At 36.6% G+C, this 20,702-nt stretch overlaps 1 protein-coding gene across 4 annotated transcripts; it reads left to right on the forward strand.

Annotated features, from left to right (window-relative positions):
• The first annotated feature begins 7,657 nt into the window (after nucleotides 1–7,657).
• Nucleotides 7,658–19,833, forward strand: slc25a23b (solute carrier family 25 member 23b). Of its 4 annotated transcripts, none has more exons than XM_048194918.1 (11): nucleotides 8,585–8,711; nucleotides 10,822–10,933; nucleotides 11,263–11,386; nucleotides 12,390–12,477; nucleotides 12,678–12,789; nucleotides 12,897–13,055; nucleotides 15,270–15,416; nucleotides 15,523–15,636; nucleotides 16,669–16,836; nucleotides 18,021–18,171; nucleotides 18,303–19,833. In XM_048194918.1, the coding sequence occupies exons 3-11, from the start codon at nucleotides 11,356–11,358 to the stop codon at nucleotides 18,482–18,484; spliced, it is 1,152 nt and encodes a 383-aa protein (XP_048050875.1). In that variant the 5' UTR covers nucleotides 8,585–8,711; nucleotides 10,822–10,933; nucleotides 11,263–11,355; the 3' UTR covers nucleotides 18,485–19,833. The 4 variants fall into 4 exon arrangements, with proteins under 4 accessions (XP_048050874.1, XP_048050875.1, XP_048050876.1 ...); XM_048194919.1 differs by having other exon boundaries at nucleotides 8,591–8,711; nucleotides 10,825–10,933; XM_048194917.1 differs by lacking the exon at nucleotides 10,822–10,933 and having other exon boundaries at nucleotides 7,658–8,711.
• Nucleotides 19,834–20,702: the final 869 nt, after the last annotated feature.

Here is a 20,702-nt window from a genome sequence, read left to right on the forward strand (position 1 = left end):
ATCTGGCACAAGAACAGATCCCTGGGATTGGAAAGTAAATATAATTGTTACTGTGGTGCTGTTTATTGCGTTTTTTTCCTCATACCCATTTCTTTAAAGAGAAAATAATAAGTCAGTGAAGAGATATTCATCTCACTGACACTGAATGAGCCATACCAGCGTTAAACAACAAATCCACCACAGGCAGAAGAGGCCCATCTGATGGTGAGTTTAGTCAACCCTGACAACACCCCGCCAACCACAGTCTGTTTGTGTTGGTTATGCTGTCACGAAGACTCAGTTTCCAGTCCCTAGAAATGTCACAAACATTCAGAGTTGATGACACCACTCATTCACATCATAACTCAACATGATCTATTACATTAACACAATGCCATTCGTGATGAAAAGCTCTGAGACACTTTATAAATGTGATCTCACTGGTTCAGTTTTGATTTATAGTTGACTATAGATTAAACATTTCCAAAGACTAGAAGTGAATTAGCTATTGATCCTTTGCTGGGCTGGGTCATGCAGTGCAGGCGGTGATTTGTGAAGCGTGAAGTTTTAGCTGGTTAAAAAAATTAAATTACTGTATCTTATTAAGGTTAATTAGGGAATGATGTAGATGACTTTGCTCAGATTTCGACCAACATGGCTTTCATAACATGCAGACAGGCGTTCTGTTCTTCCTGTTTTTATGTACGTATACACTTGTGAACCTCGTATTTGGACGCCACACTAAAGGAGAATTTAATCTGGCCGCTGTCCAAACTAAACAGACTGGAGACACGGCATTACTACCTGACAGCCAAGGTACCACCTGTTTGTCACGGCCAGCTCACATACACCCACCCCTTTCATCCTCTCGTTCTCTCTCTTTTCCTCTCAGTCTCTCCCCTATAGCTTTTGGCTGTCATTCTGGATGGGCATCTTGGAGCATCTGTGCCTGCCTGAGGCACTGGACTGTGGTAGATGTGGGTCAGAGCTGTAAATCTGTGTGGTCTTGTACCAAAACTGCCATTGTAACTTCAGGAGACACAGCAAAGCCAGATGCCAACCGTTGCTGATGGATTGCAGAAGCAGCATGCAAAATAATAAAGTCAATAATGAAGGTCATAAGTCAACTTAATGGTTTGTCTGGAGCTTGGCCCTCCCTTTTCTAAATGGAATCCAAAGCGGAGGCATCCAAGTGAGGGAATTCCAGTTCATTACCGCCACCTCCTGGTCAGAGTCTAAAAAGTCATTTTTAGATACTTGACTGATATTATAATACAAAATTTCTAAGATTCATACTTTTTCCTGATGATCAAGTGGCTTCCTTTATCGCTGCTGGACAGCAAAACTTGAATTTCAGAAGCACTGTATCTCTATTTTAGCTTTTTAAAAGCGCACTTGGCATCATAAAAAGTGAGGGCTGTGAGAACAGAGTGTGGAGAGCCTACAGTTGAAACAGTCTCTCACCCACTCATGCTGAGGAGCTTTGAGGGCCGAGGGCTGTTAAATGAGGAGGCAGATAATGAGAGAGAGGCAGCAGCATGGTAATCAGCAGGCCTCAATTTCCTCACTGATGCTCCAGATTAGCCCAGCCTCACAGGCTCCCTTAGGCATGTTTCATCTTCTCTCTCCCCTCAGAGAACACTTTGGATGAAAGGCAGAACTTCTCCATCCAGTCTGCTTACGAACCCCATGCTGAGGCCACTGCGCAAAACTCTGTTGATAATCAAGGGGGATTTTTTTTCCTTCTCAATTCATTATCTTTTCCATTGCTCTCTGGTCCATTAGCTACACTTTAAGCTCTAAAATATAAATATATATTTTTATGTAGCATGCTCCCTGTGCTTTATGTCTTCAAATACACACTATTGATTTTAACTTCTACAGTTTCCAGAGTCTCACTGAAACAGAAGAACATCAGGTTTTGTTATTACTGGAGCTCTGGTGTATGGATCAGCCACAAGTTGGCAGGCATCTTCAGCCAAAAATACTGCAAACAACAACAACAACAACAACAAAAAACAGAAATATTGTGAAATATTATTACAATAATAACTATTATTTAAATTCTATTTTAATATATTTTCAATGGAATTCATTCCTGTGATGCAAAGCTGTATTTTCAGCATCATTACTCCAGTCTTCAGTGTCACATGATCCTTCAGAAATCATTCTAATATGATGATTTGATACTCAAGAAACATTTATTATTATTATCAATGTTGAAAACAGTGGTGCTACGTAATATTTTTGTGGAAGCCTGATGCATTTTTTTCAGGATTCTTTGATGAATAGAAAGTTCAAAAGAACAGTATTTATTTGAAATAGAAAGTAACAATTGTAAAAGTTTTACTGTCACGTTTGGTCAATTTAAAGCTGCAGTCTGTGACTTTTTTTTATTAAAAATGATACATTTTTGAGCAAGTACATAACCAGCCAGTGTTCAAAACTATCTCCTTACCTTAGCTTGTAATGTTTTATAATAAGTCGATATTGGTGGGTTTCCGCGGGAAATGCAGAGGTTGGTCTTTGCGTCATTACGTCACGTCTGTAAACAGAAAGGAAGAAGTCCAGGCTAGACTATGCATATAGGATGCTGCTGGTAGCGGATCATTTATAGCCTTTTCTCACAGCAGCTGCAATAATTAAACTTATCATTTTGATGGCGGACTGTAATCCAGAAAGGTCCAAATGACAATCATCAGTGACAACTGGAGATTCAGCCATGGTCAAAAAGCAAAAGACTTCGGACTGCGGAGTGGCTACAGAAATTGAAATCTACTGGTAACGCTAATACACACACTACATAGTCATGCAATGCTGATGTTAACATTAACAATTTGAGAACAAAGTATAACAACAATATAATAATTTGCATAGTTTGATGCGAAAAGAGCTAAGCGATTGTTAGATTTAATCATCACTGGCAGCGCGATTTATTGTAGGCCTAATGCTTTTCCCCTCAGAACAAAAAGTGGCAGACATGTTCCTTGTTCAGATGACATTTTCTGGTGAAAATTCCTACTTTGGTCATACTTCAAGACTACAATCTGTGATTCTGAAGTACAGTATCCACACCGGTATGATGACTGACAGCAAACATGAGATTCATCCATTCATCCGCAAAAAATTGCAATTGCAGGTTTCAAACAGAGACGGACAGCAGCTTTAATGCATTATTACTGACTAAAAGTATTTTTCTTTCTTTTCTCTCTTTTTTTTTTTTTCTTTTTTAACTTTTTTAGCTGTGACATTACACTTGAGGCTTGTTGATGGAAAATTGCTTGAAATTGTTTGTAGCATTAATTCAGCTAAAGCTTCACAATAATTATTCACAAAATGAGGATCTAAGTGTAAATCCAGAAAATTTGAACTGTTAGATCCACCTTGTGGCCAATTATGTAATAGCTATTATTACCCCAGAATAAATTAAATGCACATTCTCAAGTGCATTTCTTTAAATATGTACTGATTGTGGATAATTGTCCCTTTTGGCTTGTTTTGAACAATTCGGCTTATTTAGAGGCAGTAGTATGAAAAAGCAAACAGATCCATACTCTCTGAGAGGCATGAGAGACATGCAAAGCAGCTAGTATTTTGATTTCATTCTGTTTTGAATGTGGCCAAGGATCACCTTTGTGCAGAAACAACATCATTTTGACCACAGTAAATGGCTTCAGTTAGTCTCTGCTTTAAGGCTCAGGCAATTTTTGAGCTCCATTAAACAGAGAGACTACAGCACTGTGTTTTACTGTATATATTTCAGACTAAAGAACGATTGTAACTACATATGTCTTCTGTGTAGTGTCTCTTCTTTTATTATGGATCTTATTTTGGAGAATGTTGTCCAGGTCCCTGAAATGAAGAGAGGTTCACTAAAGTCCTACAATCAGTATAGCCAACTCATTGTGCCCAGGGAAGAGAGTGGAAGCCCACCCATAAAAAATGTGAATTTTAGCAATAGCCCTGCCCATATGAGGGATGCACTTCTCACTATTCAATAATTTATCCATTACCTTCAGGCTTATTGAATTGTTACATATCAACATAATTATATTTCAGAAAAATTATGTAAATGAATTACCAGGAAATCTGCACAATATCAGCCCTTGACTATATTAGTAAACATTAACTAGGCTACTGAACTTTTGTTTGCTAAAAAGGGATTTAACTGGAAGCAAACATATTTTATTACTATAATGGTAAGATTCATAAATTCATGAATGATTAACGCAGATTCATAAATAGTGTGTTTGTTCAGTCTGTGTGTGTCTCCACTCACAGGTGGTGATATTCAGTGCCAGTGGAAGTTGCCCTGGATACATGCTAAAGGGAACAGACAAAATAATCTCTGCCTGCTAGCCTGCAAAGCGCTAAGGGACCCGTTATATTTGTAACATATATATGTTCCTTCGTCTTTTAATGTGACGGAGTGTTCTATCTGGTCGACAATAGTGATGGTGTAACCATGACAAATCCAAAAAATAACTGGAGAGTAATACAAAGTCCTTCAAATGGTTTTGTGTGGGAGTCTGGAGTGTGATTGAGCAAAATCATTTTTCATGGCCAAGAAAACCTCTGTGCCAAGAATGACTGTCTGAGCCACTGGGATTGCACTTGAAGTCTACCTTTGTACTTTCTCCTTTCAACAGCACAATCAACTAAACGTTTGTAAACGAGAGCTTAGCATGGCTCACAAATACAAAGCACAAAAACACCCCCTCCTGCTTGTTTAGTATCAAAGCATTGTTCAGTTTTTTTTTTTTTGAGTAGGCTGGGTTTTTTTGGGGAATTGTTGATTGTTGTCTAGTGAATTATACTGTAAATGACTAAAGCTTCGATAAAAGCAGCTATTGACTCCTTGCCATTCACACTGCACTATCAATTATGACAGAAATCTAAGAGGCCTGGGTAAGGACCATTAGTAATGTGTTGCACGTTTTGCACGATAAATAATTAATTGAATCCAGTATAAAACTATATCATGTATAACCTCATTGTTGATGTAGGCTATTTGCCATTAAATATAATAGGAATAAATATATTAGTAATATTAACACAAATTCCATAACATCAATAAATGGTAAATTACATAACAGTCAGCGTCTTGACTGAGGTTGACCTAAAAATCAACACACATCCTTATCGTCATGACATAATCCTTCACTGGGTTCCTCCTTCTAATCTTGAACTATCCTTCAAGTGTTGACTCAGTACTTTCCATTCATCCCATAGCATCACTAAAGAGGATGTACGTCACATGCACCCTATAAGCGCACTCTGTTCAGCAAAGTATTTTGTGCATCTAAATTGTTAGAAGCAGTTTGCATGATAAAAGACAATAAAAAAAAATAGTTTCATTTTATAATGCAGTTGGCTTTTTTGAGCATTGCCATTAGATTACACTTTTGTTCTGTTTTATTAGTTGTTTGCTCTGCAGTGATACCCAATCTTGTGACACAGAATGAGGATAGTTCCAGGGTTTCCAAACAAAGGATGGATAGAACTTTTCATATTTCTGGGGTTCTCAGAAGTGGAAGTCATCATAGATGGGTAAATTTCTATAGTGGTGAAATTAAAACAAATAGGCCTAGGTATAATTTATATGATAGATAGATAGATAGATAGATAGATAGATAGATAGATAGATAGATAGATAGATAGATAGATAGATAGATAGATAGATAGATAGATAGATAGATAGATAGATAGATAGATAGATAGATAGATAGATAGATAGATAGATCCTGGAACAACACTCCAATCAACCAATCAGATTTGAGGCATAAGTTTATAGTTTAAAGAGTTAGTTCACTCAAAAATGAAAATTCTGTCATTTATTACTCACCCTCATGTCGTTCCACACCTGTAAGACCTTCGTTAATCTTCGGAACACAAATTAAGATATTTTTGTTGAAATCCGATGGCTCCGTGAGGCCTGCATAGGGAGCAATGACATTTCCTCTCTCAAGATCCATAAAGGTACTAAAAACATATTTAAATCAGTTCATGTGAGTACAGTGGTTCAATATTAATATTATAAAGCGACGAGAAAATTTTTGGTGTGCCAAAAACAATAAAATAACAACTTATTTAGTGATGGTCGATTTCAAAACACTGCTTCAGGAAGCTTCGGAGCACAAATGAATCAGCGTGTCGAATCTGCTGTTCGGAGCGCCAAAGTCATGTGATTTCAGCAGTTTGGCGGTTTGACACACGATCCGAATCATGATTCGATACACTGATTCATTTGTGCTCCAAAGCCTTTTGAAGCAGTGTTTTGAAATCGGCCATCACTAAATAAGTCGTTATTTTGTTTTTTTAGTGCACCAAAAATATTCTCGTCGCTTTATAATATTAATATTGAACCACTGTACTCACATGAACTGATTTAAATATGTTTTTAGTACCTTTATGGATCTTGAGAGAGGAAATGTCATTGCTGGCTATGCAGGCCTCACTGAGCCATCGGATTTCAACTAAAATATCTTAATTTGTTTTCTGAAGATGAACGAAGGTCTTACGGGTGTGGAACGGCATGAGGGTGAGTAATAAATGACAGAATTTTCATTTTTGCGTGAACTAACCCTTTAAGTCAAGTTTAGGCTTACAACCAGGGTTTGGTGCTTCAACACTATATTATTTATCATTTCCCTCTAATGTTAAGGAATGTTGTTCTAGGATCAACAGGAACATGTCTACTTGACAAAATCATGGTGACCTTCCTACAAGAGGGAATGATTGAATTTATATATATATATATATATATATATATATATATATATATATATATATATATATATATATATATATATATATATATTACTGCCCTCCAAAAGTTTGGAAACGCCCTAGAAAAGTGGGGTTTTGGACAATATTGGCATGACTCCTTTTTAATTTGTGATAATTTTGCACTAATAAGGGACAACACAAACGACGAAAACATATTTTATTACATAAACAGTTTATACATAGAAAAACTTAAATTTTCGATTGATCAAAATACCCAGCATTAGCAGCTATCTGACCTAAACTGGGTTCTGATTGGTTCATTATATTCTAAACTTAATTGTCAGTCAACTGTTGAAGCTATGAAGGTGTGCTGACCCAAAAATCTTTTACAAACCTGGGGCAAGTTTAAATCAGTAACCAGGCATCACAGCTGGCGAAGGGGCATGTCTGACTTTGACATAAATTGCCATTATTATGTAATCAAAATGAAAATTATTATTGCTGGTCTTCAATGATAATGTCAAGTTACTGTAATGTATTTGCACCAAAAAATGATAAGGATTTATGCTGATATCATCCAAAACCACACTTTGCCAGGGGTGTTTCCAAACTTTTGGAGGGCAGTGTATATATATAGGCGCTATATATATATATATATATATATATATATCGAGAGATTAATTATGTTGATCAGAAGAGAGAAAGATGTCTAATTTGTTGTCACTCCCTCAGAAAACACCTAAACAGCAGCATTCTGTAGACTAATTTAACGGCAAAATGGGAAAATACAAAGTAGCCTATGTATTATAAATGTATGTTTAAAATTATAATATATTATTGCATACTACATGTAGGCCTATAATATTTTAGCGTTTTAACAGTGTTTACAAGACAATGTTTTAAAAACCACAAAAATACCAAATATAAAGTTCAATACGCGCTCCCGAGATCTTTCACCTGAAAAGGTTACTATAGCAACACGCTGCTGAAGCGCTGTCAGTTAGGAATGAGTAGCTAGGCTATTGTAATTACTTATCAGTGATCACTCTTTATATTAAACCTGCAATCTAAAAAAGTAGACTGGTATCGAAATGCGCCACAAGACTTTAGCGACGCACGAGACGAACTAATCCAGTAGAAACAGACCGACCTGAAGCCAGTGAATAATTTGTGCACTGACTGCACGAGGCAGGCAATCAATGACAACATACATATCGCTTCTTAATAGAGTTGGGACACCCAGCCCTTATCCTGCGATTTGTGCAGCGGAGACTCGCGTTCATTCTGCATACCACAGAGAAGAGCGATAAAATGAGCAAAAGACGCGAATTGTGAGCAGTAATTAAGCGTTTATATGCGAATCTCTCCGTCGCACTAAGATGCGCTATAACTAACCGGTGCGGGCGGTGCGCGCGCTCTTGATGTCATCTGAGACCAGAACAGGACAATTGCCGAGTTGATGAACCTGTGTTGAGAGAGAGAAACGATGGGATTATTATTCTAGCCAGAGGGGCAGAGGTTTAATACTTCCTGGATTAACTCTGTCGTAATTGGAGCGGGCTACAGACAGAAGAGCAACGCGCTGCTGATATTGTGCGCCCGTTTAAACGCTTCACGCTCTGGCGGGACTCTGACAGGTGAACGAGGATATATATATTACATGCAGCAGTTTTTTATTTACCCCAATCCACAAATCCTCAAAGTGGTCTTTGCTGAAGAAGCAGCTGTATTTGAGAGGTAGGATGCTGATCCACTACCTAACACAGCTCTGATTCTCGAGAACACACCGCCAGCTGTTTCATATGGGCGAAGCGAGAACTCGGTTCCCTTCGTGTTGGACATGGGCTCGCTGTCAAGATAACAGTGTGTCCGATCCAGAGCGGGAGAAACGATGGGCCGAACTGTTCGATCAGCTGGACCTAAATAAAGATGGGTGGATCGACGTGAATGAGCTGCGCACCGGATTAACCTCATGGGGGATCCTTCGCAGTGAGGTAGACGAGGTAGGTCGCTCGGGACGTCAGAGTTGCTCATGTTCATTTCTGTGAGCTGTGATGTTTTGATGAATTGAAAACACCTGAAACCTCAGCATATCATATTTTGTTTTTGATAAATCCACACAAGAACTTATGCTTACTTTCAGCAGGAGTGAAACTTGCTCAGCGTAATGCTGCTGTGTCCTCGACCAAGGACAAACGATCCCGTGTAATTTATTTAAGAGTTAGACTTTCCACGTTGCAATATTGACAAACCTCCAGACTAATTTCGTTGCTTATGTTAGGTGACCTGAAAGTGAAGGCAGGGCGAGATGTGACGCCATTAGTTAAGGTTCCCCACCAGGGGTCCAGGGCCAAAATACAATAAATAAAAATAATAAATAAATCAATATGCATTAAATAAACTTGTAAACTGAAATCATATTTATTTTTATTTCCCCCCACTAACTTGTTTTAAATGAAAAACGTACAGAACTTCTGGAATACAGAACATGCAATCACAAAATGAATTATGGGTAATTAATTTATAAGTAACTTTATCATAATTATCTCAGTGTAGATAACTGAATATTGTTTTGGACAACAGGGGGCCATCGAGTCAAAAGATTGAGAACTATACACATGTTCAAAAATAAGAAGTGTAAACTGCGCTGACCAGATGCAGAAAGCTGAATATATATATATATATATATATATATATATATATATATATATATATATATATATATACAGAGAGAGAGAGAGAGAGTTTATATTGCACACAATTTAAAACATCCATGTTTCTATTAAAGGTGGGGTATCCATTTTTTCAACAACGCTGTTGGACGTTGATATTTGAAATCAACCCAAACAAACCCACCCCTCTCTTCATTGCTCCACCTCCAAAACTCACCCTCCAATCCTAACCACCCTGCTCCGAGTCGGTATCGATCCCCGGCCCGATCCCTGCTGGCATGCAAACACCACAATCTCTAGCGGTCATCAGTGTGCTGTGTTTTACCTGCACAGCTCTCACTATCTGGCCACTGTTACACACGCAATGCGAGTGGATGTCTGTTTATCGCAGCTAACGCACAACAAAATGATGCTTCATGAAAAATAAAGCGCAGTTGATGAACGAATGACAAGGGAGCACAAAAAATTTTAGCTGTCGCTAACAGCACAGCAGCTCCAGTCAATCAAAACCCAGTTTTACTCACAAGTGAAGTGGAATCAAAGCAGCCTCCACATCTGTTTTCAGACCTTCCCGCTTAGCTCTCTCTAGCGCTGGAAAGCTTTTCTAATATAAACGTGGGTCCTAAAGTGCTTGCCCAGTCATAAACCTGCATTCCGGTGATATTCTTTTGAGCTCTTTTGTATTATGTCTCTTCATTTCTCTTTCTGCGTTTTTTTTTTTTTTTTCAAATCTCCCTCTTTCATCATTCTGTCTCCATGACCGTCATACGCCCCCTAATGCTGATTGGTTAGACGTTTGTTGTTTGTTGCCCGACTAATTTCCAAACAGTGTTTTTGAAAAACTACATACCCCACCTTTAATCGTACACTATTGGCTTTGTGGTCTAATACAGCACTTGTTTTTAATATTGATTCATACAGTTTAGGCAGAGGTTGTACATTTGAAAAAATGTAATACAGCAGACAAATATGAGATCAGTTTATCAACATTTGAGGCACATGCATGGTGCAAAATAACAGAGCTACAGATGTTGAAACAATCTTTTTTAATCTTTTAGAAAGTAGTGTCACAGGTGTCCAATCATATGACATAAATAGCAGAAATAAATCTGCACCACTGTGTTAGACTGCTTGAGTGCACTTGATCAACACACTGATTTGGGAAAGATTTTGAAATATTGCCAATTTATTCACTTACAATCTTTTTGTATGGTCTGTACAGTTGAATTGGTTCCACTGAAACCACCTACAAGACTGCAATTTGTTGATTTGATACAAGCAGAACAATAATCACTGGTTGGCATTTCAACTTGAGTTGAGAACATGCAAAACACAAATTATAGTGCACCAACATTTACATTTTCACTCCTGTTGTAAACAGTCTTGTTCTTGCCAAAGCGAACAGTGCATACAGTATGTTGTGTTGTGGCGATTACTTCAGCAGGTAGCTAAGGATACAGATCGAGTCCTAAGATGAAACCATGAAAGTGCCATTAACAACATAACTTGGAGACTCCAAGTTTCCTTGGGAAGAGCAACACTGAGTGCCAGTGGTATGTCTGTGCTGTTGGGTTGTGTGACTGTGTTAGTCATGTGCTGTGATGTAAGAGGTGAGATTAGCTCTAGTTCACAATGTGTTTGCGATCGGAGCTGCCAGACTTATGGCAGGGCTTTGCACACAAACAGAAACCTTGCATCTGTAAGCTCAGAGCAATGCTTCTTTCTCTCTCTCTCTCTTTGCTTTCTGTTAGTTTCTCTTTGTTACTCATTCTACATAGGCATGGCCACAGATGCAGTGTTAAATTAAGTTCACATATAACTCCTCCATCAAACTCTCACATTCTTGCCCTTAACTGCACTTTCCACCTCCTCCACCCCTCAGATTGTACGTGTGAGTGACACCAATCATGACGGCCAGCTGGACATCGAGGAGTTCACACGGTATCTGCGCACACATGAGAAAGAGCTCCGACTTATGTTCCGCAGCCTGGACCGCAACAACGATGGTCTGCATTATACTTTCTTACTTGCAACCTCATAATACTTCACTGAAAATGCAGATTTCCTTTTTGCACAATTGCTTTTAAAGTGTTAAGATAACTTTTGTGTTTCTCTGTCTAGTATGTGTCCTCATAGTAGTATTTTAAAGTCTGGGGTTAGAAAGACTTTTTATTTTTGAGAGAGAGAGAGAGAAATTACGGTAACACTTTATTTTGATGGTCCACTTTAAACATTCTACTAACTATAAGTAACTTTGCAACTACATGTCAACTAATTAGTAGACAAAATATTTACTAACACCTTATTTTGATGCTCCCCAACAGACATTCTACTGACTATGTAACTTTTCAAGTACGTCAATTTATTCTACTAAGCCAAAACCCTAACCTAGTAGTCCATTAATACTCTAATGAGAGTTAGTTGACATGTAGTTGCAAATTATTTTGAGTTAGTTGATATGTAACTGTAAAGTTGCTTATAGTAAATAGTATATCTTAAGTAGACTATTGAAATAAAGTGTAAATAAGTTGTCTATTTTAAACAAATGATGTTCTTTTGAACTTTCTGTTTGTCAAAGAATCCAAAAATGTATCACGCTTAAAAATATTAAGCAGCATAATTGCTTTCAACACTGATAAAGATAAGAAATGTTTCTTGAGCATCAAATCAGCATATTAGAATGATTTCTGAAGGATCATGTGACACTGAAGACTAGAGTAATGATGCTGACAATTCAGATTTGACTTCACAGGAATGAATTACATTTTAAAATATATTAAAATATAAAATGGTTATTTTAAATTGTAATAATATTTCACAATTTTACTGTATTTCTTTTTTTCTTTATTTATTGTATTTCTGATCAAATAAATGCAGCCTTGGTGAGCATAAGAGACCTCTTTCAAAAACATTAAAAAAATCTTACTGACCCCAAATTTTGAACAATAGTATATCCTCTGTTGTCCATAAAGTATATAGAATAAGCATTAAAGTATTTTATGACTTCAGGTCACATAGATGTTGCAGAAATTCAGCTCTCCTTGCGTAGCCTTGGAGTGAATGTATCCACAGAGCAGGCCTCCAGAATCCTTCAAAGGTTAGAGCGCTTCAGCTTTTCACAAAACTGTTTTTTTAGTGCTTAATCAATGCCATGTTCACATCTACCTCCCACTCTGGCTGTGCTTTCAGAGGACTTTAAGATGTTTCTATGAAACCCACATGTGTTGAGTCACACATAGTTTCATTGGGCTTAGAAAAGGCTTGTTTTAACTATTCTATATTCTTTTTGTGTGTCAGCATAGACAGAGACGGCACCATGACCATTGACTGGAATGAGTGGCGGGACCATTTCCTGTTTAACCCCTTGCACAACATGGAGGACATTGCCCACTACTGGAAACACTCTCTGGTTTACTTCCAGCTCTTTTCAGAAATTAGATTGTAGGCTTAATATTCATAGATATTTTAGGATGCAAACTTCAACTGTCTTTTGAATCTATAATGTGTGCGTTTCAGATGTTGGACATTGGAGAGCAACTGACTGTGCCAGATGAGTTTTCGGAGAAGGAGCGGCGTTCAGGTGTGGTGTGGAGACAGTTGGTGGCCGGGGCAATGGCAGGAGCCGTTTCGCGAACAGGAACTGCTCCTCTGGATCGTCTTAAAGTTTTCCTTCAGGTTCAGTCAGTTCTTAAAGTGGCCATCTTATGCCCTTTTACAAATTCTTGAATTTATTTTTGAGGTCTACTAGAATAGGTTTTCATGCTTGAATGTTATACATTAATGAACACATTTTTTTCATATATTTTACCTTGTTGCAACAACTCTCATCCCAGTCTGTCAGCAACACTCTGTTTAGTTCCTGTCTTTATGAAGCCTTTCCTTCCGAAAAGCACAATGCGCTCTGATTGGTCAGCTGGACCAGTTTGTTGTGATTGGTCAAACGCTTTGAAAGTGTTTAAAAAATGACAAGCCCCTTTCAATAACCTCCAGTTTCGACATACTACTAACGCAACTCAACCAGGCCTTGCGCAGGAATTATTTAGACGAGCGATATTGTGATGTGTACGTTCCCAGAAGAAAACTCAACACTACAATGGAGGCGTTTGAGGGAGTTCAGAAACAGTGCTTACTAATTTAGAGAATAAAGTCCTCCAAAAAAAAAAGACCCCATAGGTCGTTTTTCAAGCACCTTATTACGACCTATATTTACGTTTTAAAGTCATGCGCCCTCTAGCTGGCGTAGTAATAATAATGACAGTGTCGTGTTACGTCTGTCGTCATGAAATAATGTATGACCAGTGTTGGGGAAAGTTACTTTTAAAAGTAATGCATTACAATATTGCGTTACTCCCTAAAAAAGTAACTTATTACGTTACTTTGTTACTTTTTATGAAAAGTAATGCGTTACTTTACTTTTGCGTTACTTTTTCTCACCGGGGCTGGGCTTGCTTGTTTGTTTGTTTTTTAATAACAACAAAAAAGTTCTATTTTTGGCAAAAAAGGCCCTTTCACACCAAAAGTGAAATCAATAAGCCTCAGGCTGAAGGAAAAGCATATTTACACCTGTACAGTAGAGGGCGCAGCTCAAACAAACCTTTCAGATGTGCTGCCGTTCTGGATTTAAGAAGAATAGGATACAGGAGAAGGAAGTTCTAGTTCTTATTTCTAAATCTAATCTAAAGTATTTCTGCTTATTAGTATGGCTGAATTAGATATATTGAAGGTCAGCAGCAGAGACATTGGTTAATAATTGAGATTAAATACATAAGGTATATTTGTGTAATTTAATATAGTGAATTATTACAGGTTTGCAAAAATTCTGAGATTGCATTTCACTGTTTTTATTCATTTTGAGGAATACTGAATGTTTTTGTGCAAGTGAGATGAGTAAATGCATGTTCACATTTAGTCTAGAACTACAATAACCATCATGCTTACACAGCGCACACAATATCTCTGCACTTTATTTCTCACAACATGGGGACAACATGTCAGTCAATAAATGTGAAAAAGTAACTTGCGTTACTCATTTGAAAAAGTAACTTAGATATTTTGTTGTAAATTGAAAAAGTAATGCGTTACTTTACTAGTTACTTGAAAAAGTAATCTGATTACGTAACTCAAGTTACTTGTAATGCGTTACCCCCAACACTGTGTATGACTGTCATTACCAATCAAAATGCGTGTTCATTTAAATGCAATGTGTGGACTTTTTACTCCATTTTTCCTATTTCCATTTAGCAAAACTCTTTTTTTTTTTATTAACAACTACACCCAACCCACCCCTAAACCTAACCTTAGTGATTTATAGTGCATATACACTTTATGAGCACATGTGTTCCCTGGGATCGAACCCATGATCGCATGATCGCATATTATTATATATTGCAACACTCTGCCAATTGAGCCACGCGAAACATGAAATATGATGCAGATAAAAGGGAACAATGCATTAAAATGAAAGTGTCCTGTTGTCAATAGGGGCGCAACTTTAGCAAACGCTCCTATGGGTCGTATTTCATGAATTAAAATGAAAGCGTCCTGTTGTCGATAGGGGCGAAACTTTAGTAAACGCTCCTATGGGTCGTATTTCAGGGAAGTGACAAACGACCTATATGGTCGTATTGGTTGGAGGACATGTTGATAACTCCCTTTGTAGTGACTTTGTGCTTTGCAGACCTTTTTTATGCTCAAACAGCAACATTACTCACTAAAGAAAGTTGAAATTGTAAAAAAGCATAATAGGTCCTCTTTAAAAGTGTTAGAATTAAGTTTTATTGTCTCTGTGAATTGTTGTTGTATCAAAGAAACTCAACAGAAATAAATTCTGTTGTGAAAATTACAGTACTCATAATGAAAGAGAGTCTGAACTGAGTGGGTTTTCAACAGGTCCACGGCTCCAGTGGTGTGAGTTTGTTGGGTGGCTTGCGTGGAATGGTGAAGGAGGGAGGACTGAGGTCTCTTTGGAGAGGCAACGGCATCAACGTGCTTAAAATTGCCCCAGAGTCAGCTATCAAATTCATGGCTTATGAGCAGGTAAACAAACCAGAATATAGTAGCTAAACATTTAAATGTTACAGCCGCTCTGTTTTTAGTGGCATATTTTCTAATGTTAGTAAGCAATTTTATATGCTTTGTGTAGATCAAACGGCTGATCAGAGGCAATAAGGAGGGTGGTTCTCTAAGGGTTCAAGAACGCTTCATTGCTGGCTCACTGGCTGGAGCTACAGCTCAAACCATCATCTACCCCATGGAGGTAAGAGAAGAGGAGGAAGTGAGAGACGTGAAGAGACTTTCACTTTTCAGCTTTACAAGTAATGTAACCACAGACCTGTTTTCACTCACAAATCAAAAACAGGCATTCTAAAAACGCATTAGGATTTCCTGAGGGAATCCTTGGCAAATTAGCCTTCTGGGTTGGCCTACTAACTGACGTCAAGACTAAATAGCTCTATAAAGATAAGACCTGAAGAATTCAGTTGCTTTACTTCTGAACTTTTTATTTATCATAAGCACTTCTACTTAAATTGTAGTAGTACAGATACAGTTTCTACAAAAATATTACTCAGCACAACTATTTTTTTTTTTTTATATCGGTAACAATAAGAAATGTTTCAAGAGTGCTAAATCATCATATTAGATTGATTTCGGAAGGATCATGTGACACTGACACTTAAAAGTTTTAAAAGTATAACCACAGTACTTTATATGCATACTTTACATTAAATGTGTACTATACTATTATTGATATCTGGATTATTTGGATTATCAAATTAAATCTTGTATTTGACCTTGAACATTCCTTTAATGGTCTTATACATATAATGTCTGACTGTAGTAGTAATGTCTCAAGTAGTGTAGTTTGTACAGCTGCTAATGTAAAGTACAAACGCCAGAATCATGTAACAAGGGAAGTTGTTTAACAAAGCTGTTCCTAATTGCTGTTTGCCTGTTTACTCATGTTGTTCTAAATGTTAAAAGAGTTGAAAATGAGCTGAGCCTAGTTGACAACTACAGATACAGATTGTCTTTCTATTCCGGGTGTGCTTAAATGCAGAAAACAAGTTTCTTTTCTGGCATCTGATATATATTTATTTAATGAGGCAGATCAGTATCACATTTTGGAAGCCAAATACTCCATTTATTTATTTAGAGATCTTGACTAGAGCTGCTGAAAGGAGTTTCAGCAGCTCAAAGTTACTAGTGACCTCCAAACTTATATTTCTCAATATTCTCTTTAAATTTTTTTTCTTTCTATAATTTTACTCTGATCCTTCTTGTTTCCCAGGTGATGAAGACACGTCTAACCCTCCGAAAAACAGGACAGTATTCTGGCATGGCAGACTGCGCCAAACAGATACTACGTAAAGAAGGAGTGCGCGCGTTTTACAAAGGCTATTTGCCCAACACACTTGGCATCATCCCTTATGCTGGCATTGATCTGGCTGTCTATGAGGTGTGTGCGTATTTTAACACATTTAAGTGTTTGCGAATGCCGGCTGCCACTGACAGGCTGTGGGTATTCATCATTCTCAGTTGCCATGGTTGGTAAAATAAATATATATTATGTATTTTACGTTGCTGTGTTCTATGGTCTCTTCCTAACAACTCACAGGTCTTTTTATTAAGGTGATTGTCTTGTCATTGTTTACCATGTGGCAAAAAAATAAAGAAAAAGAAAAACGTTTTATTTGGCCAAGAACACATTAAATTAATTACAAGTGACAGTGAAGACATTTATAATATTACAAAAAGATTACAATTTTAAATAAATGCTGTTCTTATGAAAATTCTATCAAAGAGTCCTGGAAAAATGTATCATGTTTACAAAAAATATTAAACAGCACAAATCAACAATATTAGGATGATTTCTGAAGGATCACGTGAAGACTAGAGTAATTATGCTTATAATTTAGCTTTGCAATTGAAGAAATATATAATAATTTTATAAAATATAATAGAAAATGGTTATTTTAAATCGTAACAATATTACTGTTTTACTGTAATTTTTTATTTATTTAGAAAATTTTACTGACATATCCAATCTTTGCTTTTTTTTACATTTTGAATATAATATATAGTATAATATGTCACAGTTTACTTTATTTTGCTATCCTCACTTACATAAATTAACTGTAGCTTATATATATATATATATATATATATTTAGACTGAAAATATTTTTGGAAAAATTGAAAAATATGAGGAAATATAATTATGTAAAAAGTATTAAAAAAATAAATTGATGTAACAGGCTGTAAGGGGTAATCTGAGTTTCTGTTTGGGGTGGGTTTGTCATGTTTCAGTTCATTTCTATGGTTTTTCATTGTTTGATTATCAGTTACACCTGTCGTTCATTTCATTGATTAATTTGTCTGGTTATTTAAGCCCAGTGTTTCTTTCAGTTCATTGTCTGTTCTCATCACATTGTTCTGGTTGTTCCATTCATGTTTTTTGACTAATATGTGGTCAGAGTATTTTGTTTTGAGTTTGTATTTAATAAATCTAAAACTGCTGTGAATAGATCCAGCCCTTTATTTTGTTTTGTTTGCAACCAAGCGCGACACAGATAACATCCATTATGTATCGATAACATCTATATTAATAATATATTTTTTGTATTTTCTGTTATTTTGACAGACTCTAAAGAATGCTTGGCTACAGCGGTACTGCATGGGCTCGGCTGATCCTGGGGTTTTAGTGCTTCTCGGATGCGGCACTGTATCCAGCACGTGTGGGCAACTGGCTAGTTACCCGCTGTCTTTAATCCGCACACGCATGCAGGCTCAGGGTGAGCGAGATGAAATGCATTCACATAATCCTTATTTTATATAATTCTGCTTGCTTTGTAACTTTTATGAAACCCAATTATTTTAAATGCAAATTAAAATATAACCTCACTCCCCCCTTTCTTCTGGATAGCCTCAGCAGATGGCACTCCACAGCTGACAATGGTTGGCCAGTTCAAGCACATTGTGTCCCATGAAGGCATTTCTGGACTTTACCGTGGCATTGCCCCCAACTTCCTCAAAGTCATTCCTGCTGTTAGCATCTCTTATGTGGTTTATGAGCACATGAAGAAAGCACTGGGAGTGAGATCCTAAGGTAGAATCAAAGTGAAAAAGTACGAACCTGTATTAATAAAAGGAACATTAGGGAGGCACAGAGGACCCCTAGAGAACAGGAAAAGGAAGGCATAGTCAATGAATGACCTAAAAACCTACTCTACATTGTACACAATCACATTCCCATTGTAATTTATACTTCAATAAGATAAAAAAACAGTTTAGGCCGAGGCAACCATTAAGAACAATGGCTGTATTGAGAGTATGTTTCTCTGTGTCTGGCAGCTTGGAGATCTCAGGTTTATTGTGCACTATAAACAGCTTCTTATCTTCAAAGGTGAACACACATAGTACTTCATTTTACATGGAATGGAATGTCATTGGCATGATTATAAATGTGGGGTAATACTAATAGGTAAAGAAAGACATCTAATGACAGAGAATGATGGTGAAATAGTAGGCCTATTGCAGTATTATATATATTTTTTAAATGACAACCAAAGTTTCCCTCGTAAAATTGACCAAAACATTGAAGAAGGTGTTTTAATGTACTCTGGGGCATGGAATATTTTAAATAGTCTCTTCTGACTGATGTTTTATAACATTTACGAATGAGTGATAAATTGTAAAGCATGCTTCTGCAGGGATTTACATTATTGTATGACTCATATATTTTTGTAAAGGTCAGTGAGAGTTAAGCATGTTATATGCTACAATTTAATGATCATGGATTTGCACTCTTCAAATGATTGTGGATTTTATATCTTCATCATGACATCTCTGCTGCTTTGCTTTTTACAACTTTAGCCTTTTCTGATATTTCAGGCCTCATTATTGTGTAGAGGATAAAATACAGGATTTAGTTTTAAAATAAAGTAAGTGATATTACTGCCTTGAACAACTTGCAAGTGGAGCATAAAACAAGGGCATCAGATGAGATGGGGACAGGGCCGTCGCTAGAGGGGAGAAAGGTGGTGGCGACAACAACCGGATGTGGAGTTTATCATTAAAGTTGTGCATTAGAGTCGGATGCTTTGTGTTTATTAAGGAATGTGCTGTTGTGAATGCTAAAAATGTGTCTCAAAGTAGTTTTTTAATCTGCACAAAGGGCTTTTGCATGATGTCTATGTCACAAGTTGCATGTTTTACATGTTTTAAGAGCTCTGATTGTCCATATCAGAAATATGCAAAGCACTGTTATATTTAAAGCTGACAAGAAATGCATGTTTATTTAACATAAAACATGACTACTGTTACCAGATTCTGTATATCAGAAACACATACGAACTAGATGCTACTAGATTGCAGGACTAGACTACAAATAACAAAGTCATTTGTTTGGTTCTATAATGGATGAACAGAATTATAATTTCTGTATCATATGTTATTTTATAGCCTATAGGGGGGGTTCAGGAGGCCCTGGTTTGCTGCATCTAATGCAGATTTATCAGAATATTCAAATGCCTGCCTTTTTAATTTTTATTATTTTATTTTTTTAATATGACGTATGGTTTTAGATATAAATACTGCTTGAATGTAGTAATTTGAGAAATACATTTATAACTTGACTTAGAAAATAATTACCTCTGGAAATGGAATTTTTTGTTTGATAGTTTTTGGCTTGAATGTATTGCATTAAGAGTAGTGTGCCTTGACATGCTGTTTTCACTTTAAAAGACGTGCATGCTGTTTTGAGCAAGTCTGTCAATGATCCCTGCTTTTTCATGTATAAGTGAGAATAAATACATTTGAGAGGTTATTAAAAATATACTGCAAAATAAAATGTTTTACTCATAAATCTGTCTTTAATCAGAATCAGAATTTGCTTTCAAATGCTGTCATTAAAATTAAAAGGCCATTAAATGAGATAAGGCTGTCTGAATTATATGGCGAGGTCAACTAACACTTTATTGAGGGTCAATAAATGATTTATCTGGCGAACTATCTATTTTCTGTTTTTCTGTATAATTATACTCTTAGCAATAGATTGTGAAAGAAAGTATGGAAAGTGAAAAAAGGCTTAATGTGCAGTCATAAATAAAAAAATTTCAACTACTTGCACACAAAATCCTTAATTGTCACACAGTTTCTAAAACCTGACACTCAAACACCAGAACAACAAACCAAATCTGCAAAACCATACACTAATATTCAGCCTTCAACTCAGTTTTTTCAATTTCATAAAACACTTTTTGCAAAACACAACACACAATTCTCTATGTAACACACAAAAAACTAACAGGAAGTATCTTGATTT

This window comes from Megalobrama amblycephala, linkage group LG1 (assembly GCF_018812025.1).
Source record: "Megalobrama amblycephala isolate DHTTF-2021 linkage group LG1, ASM1881202v1, whole genome shotgun sequence".
Lineage (NCBI taxonomy): Eukaryota > Metazoa > Chordata > Actinopteri > Cypriniformes > Xenocyprididae > Megalobrama > Megalobrama amblycephala.

Excerpts from the sequence above, each read along its gene's own strand:
- slc25a23b (XM_048194917.1), top strand. The coding sequence starts at position 8,511 with ATGGGCGAAGCGAGAACTCGGTTCCCTTCGTGTTGGACATGGGCTCGC. Across the intron at positions 8,712-11,262 it reads TTCGCAGTGAGGTAGACGAG|ATTGTACGTGTGAGTGACAC; the intron begins GTAGGTCGCTCG and ends TCCACCCCTCAG. Across the intron at positions 18,172-18,302 it reads CACACGCATGCAGGCTCAGG|CCTCAGCAGATGGCACTCCA; the intron begins GTGAGCGAGATG and ends TCTTCTGGATAG.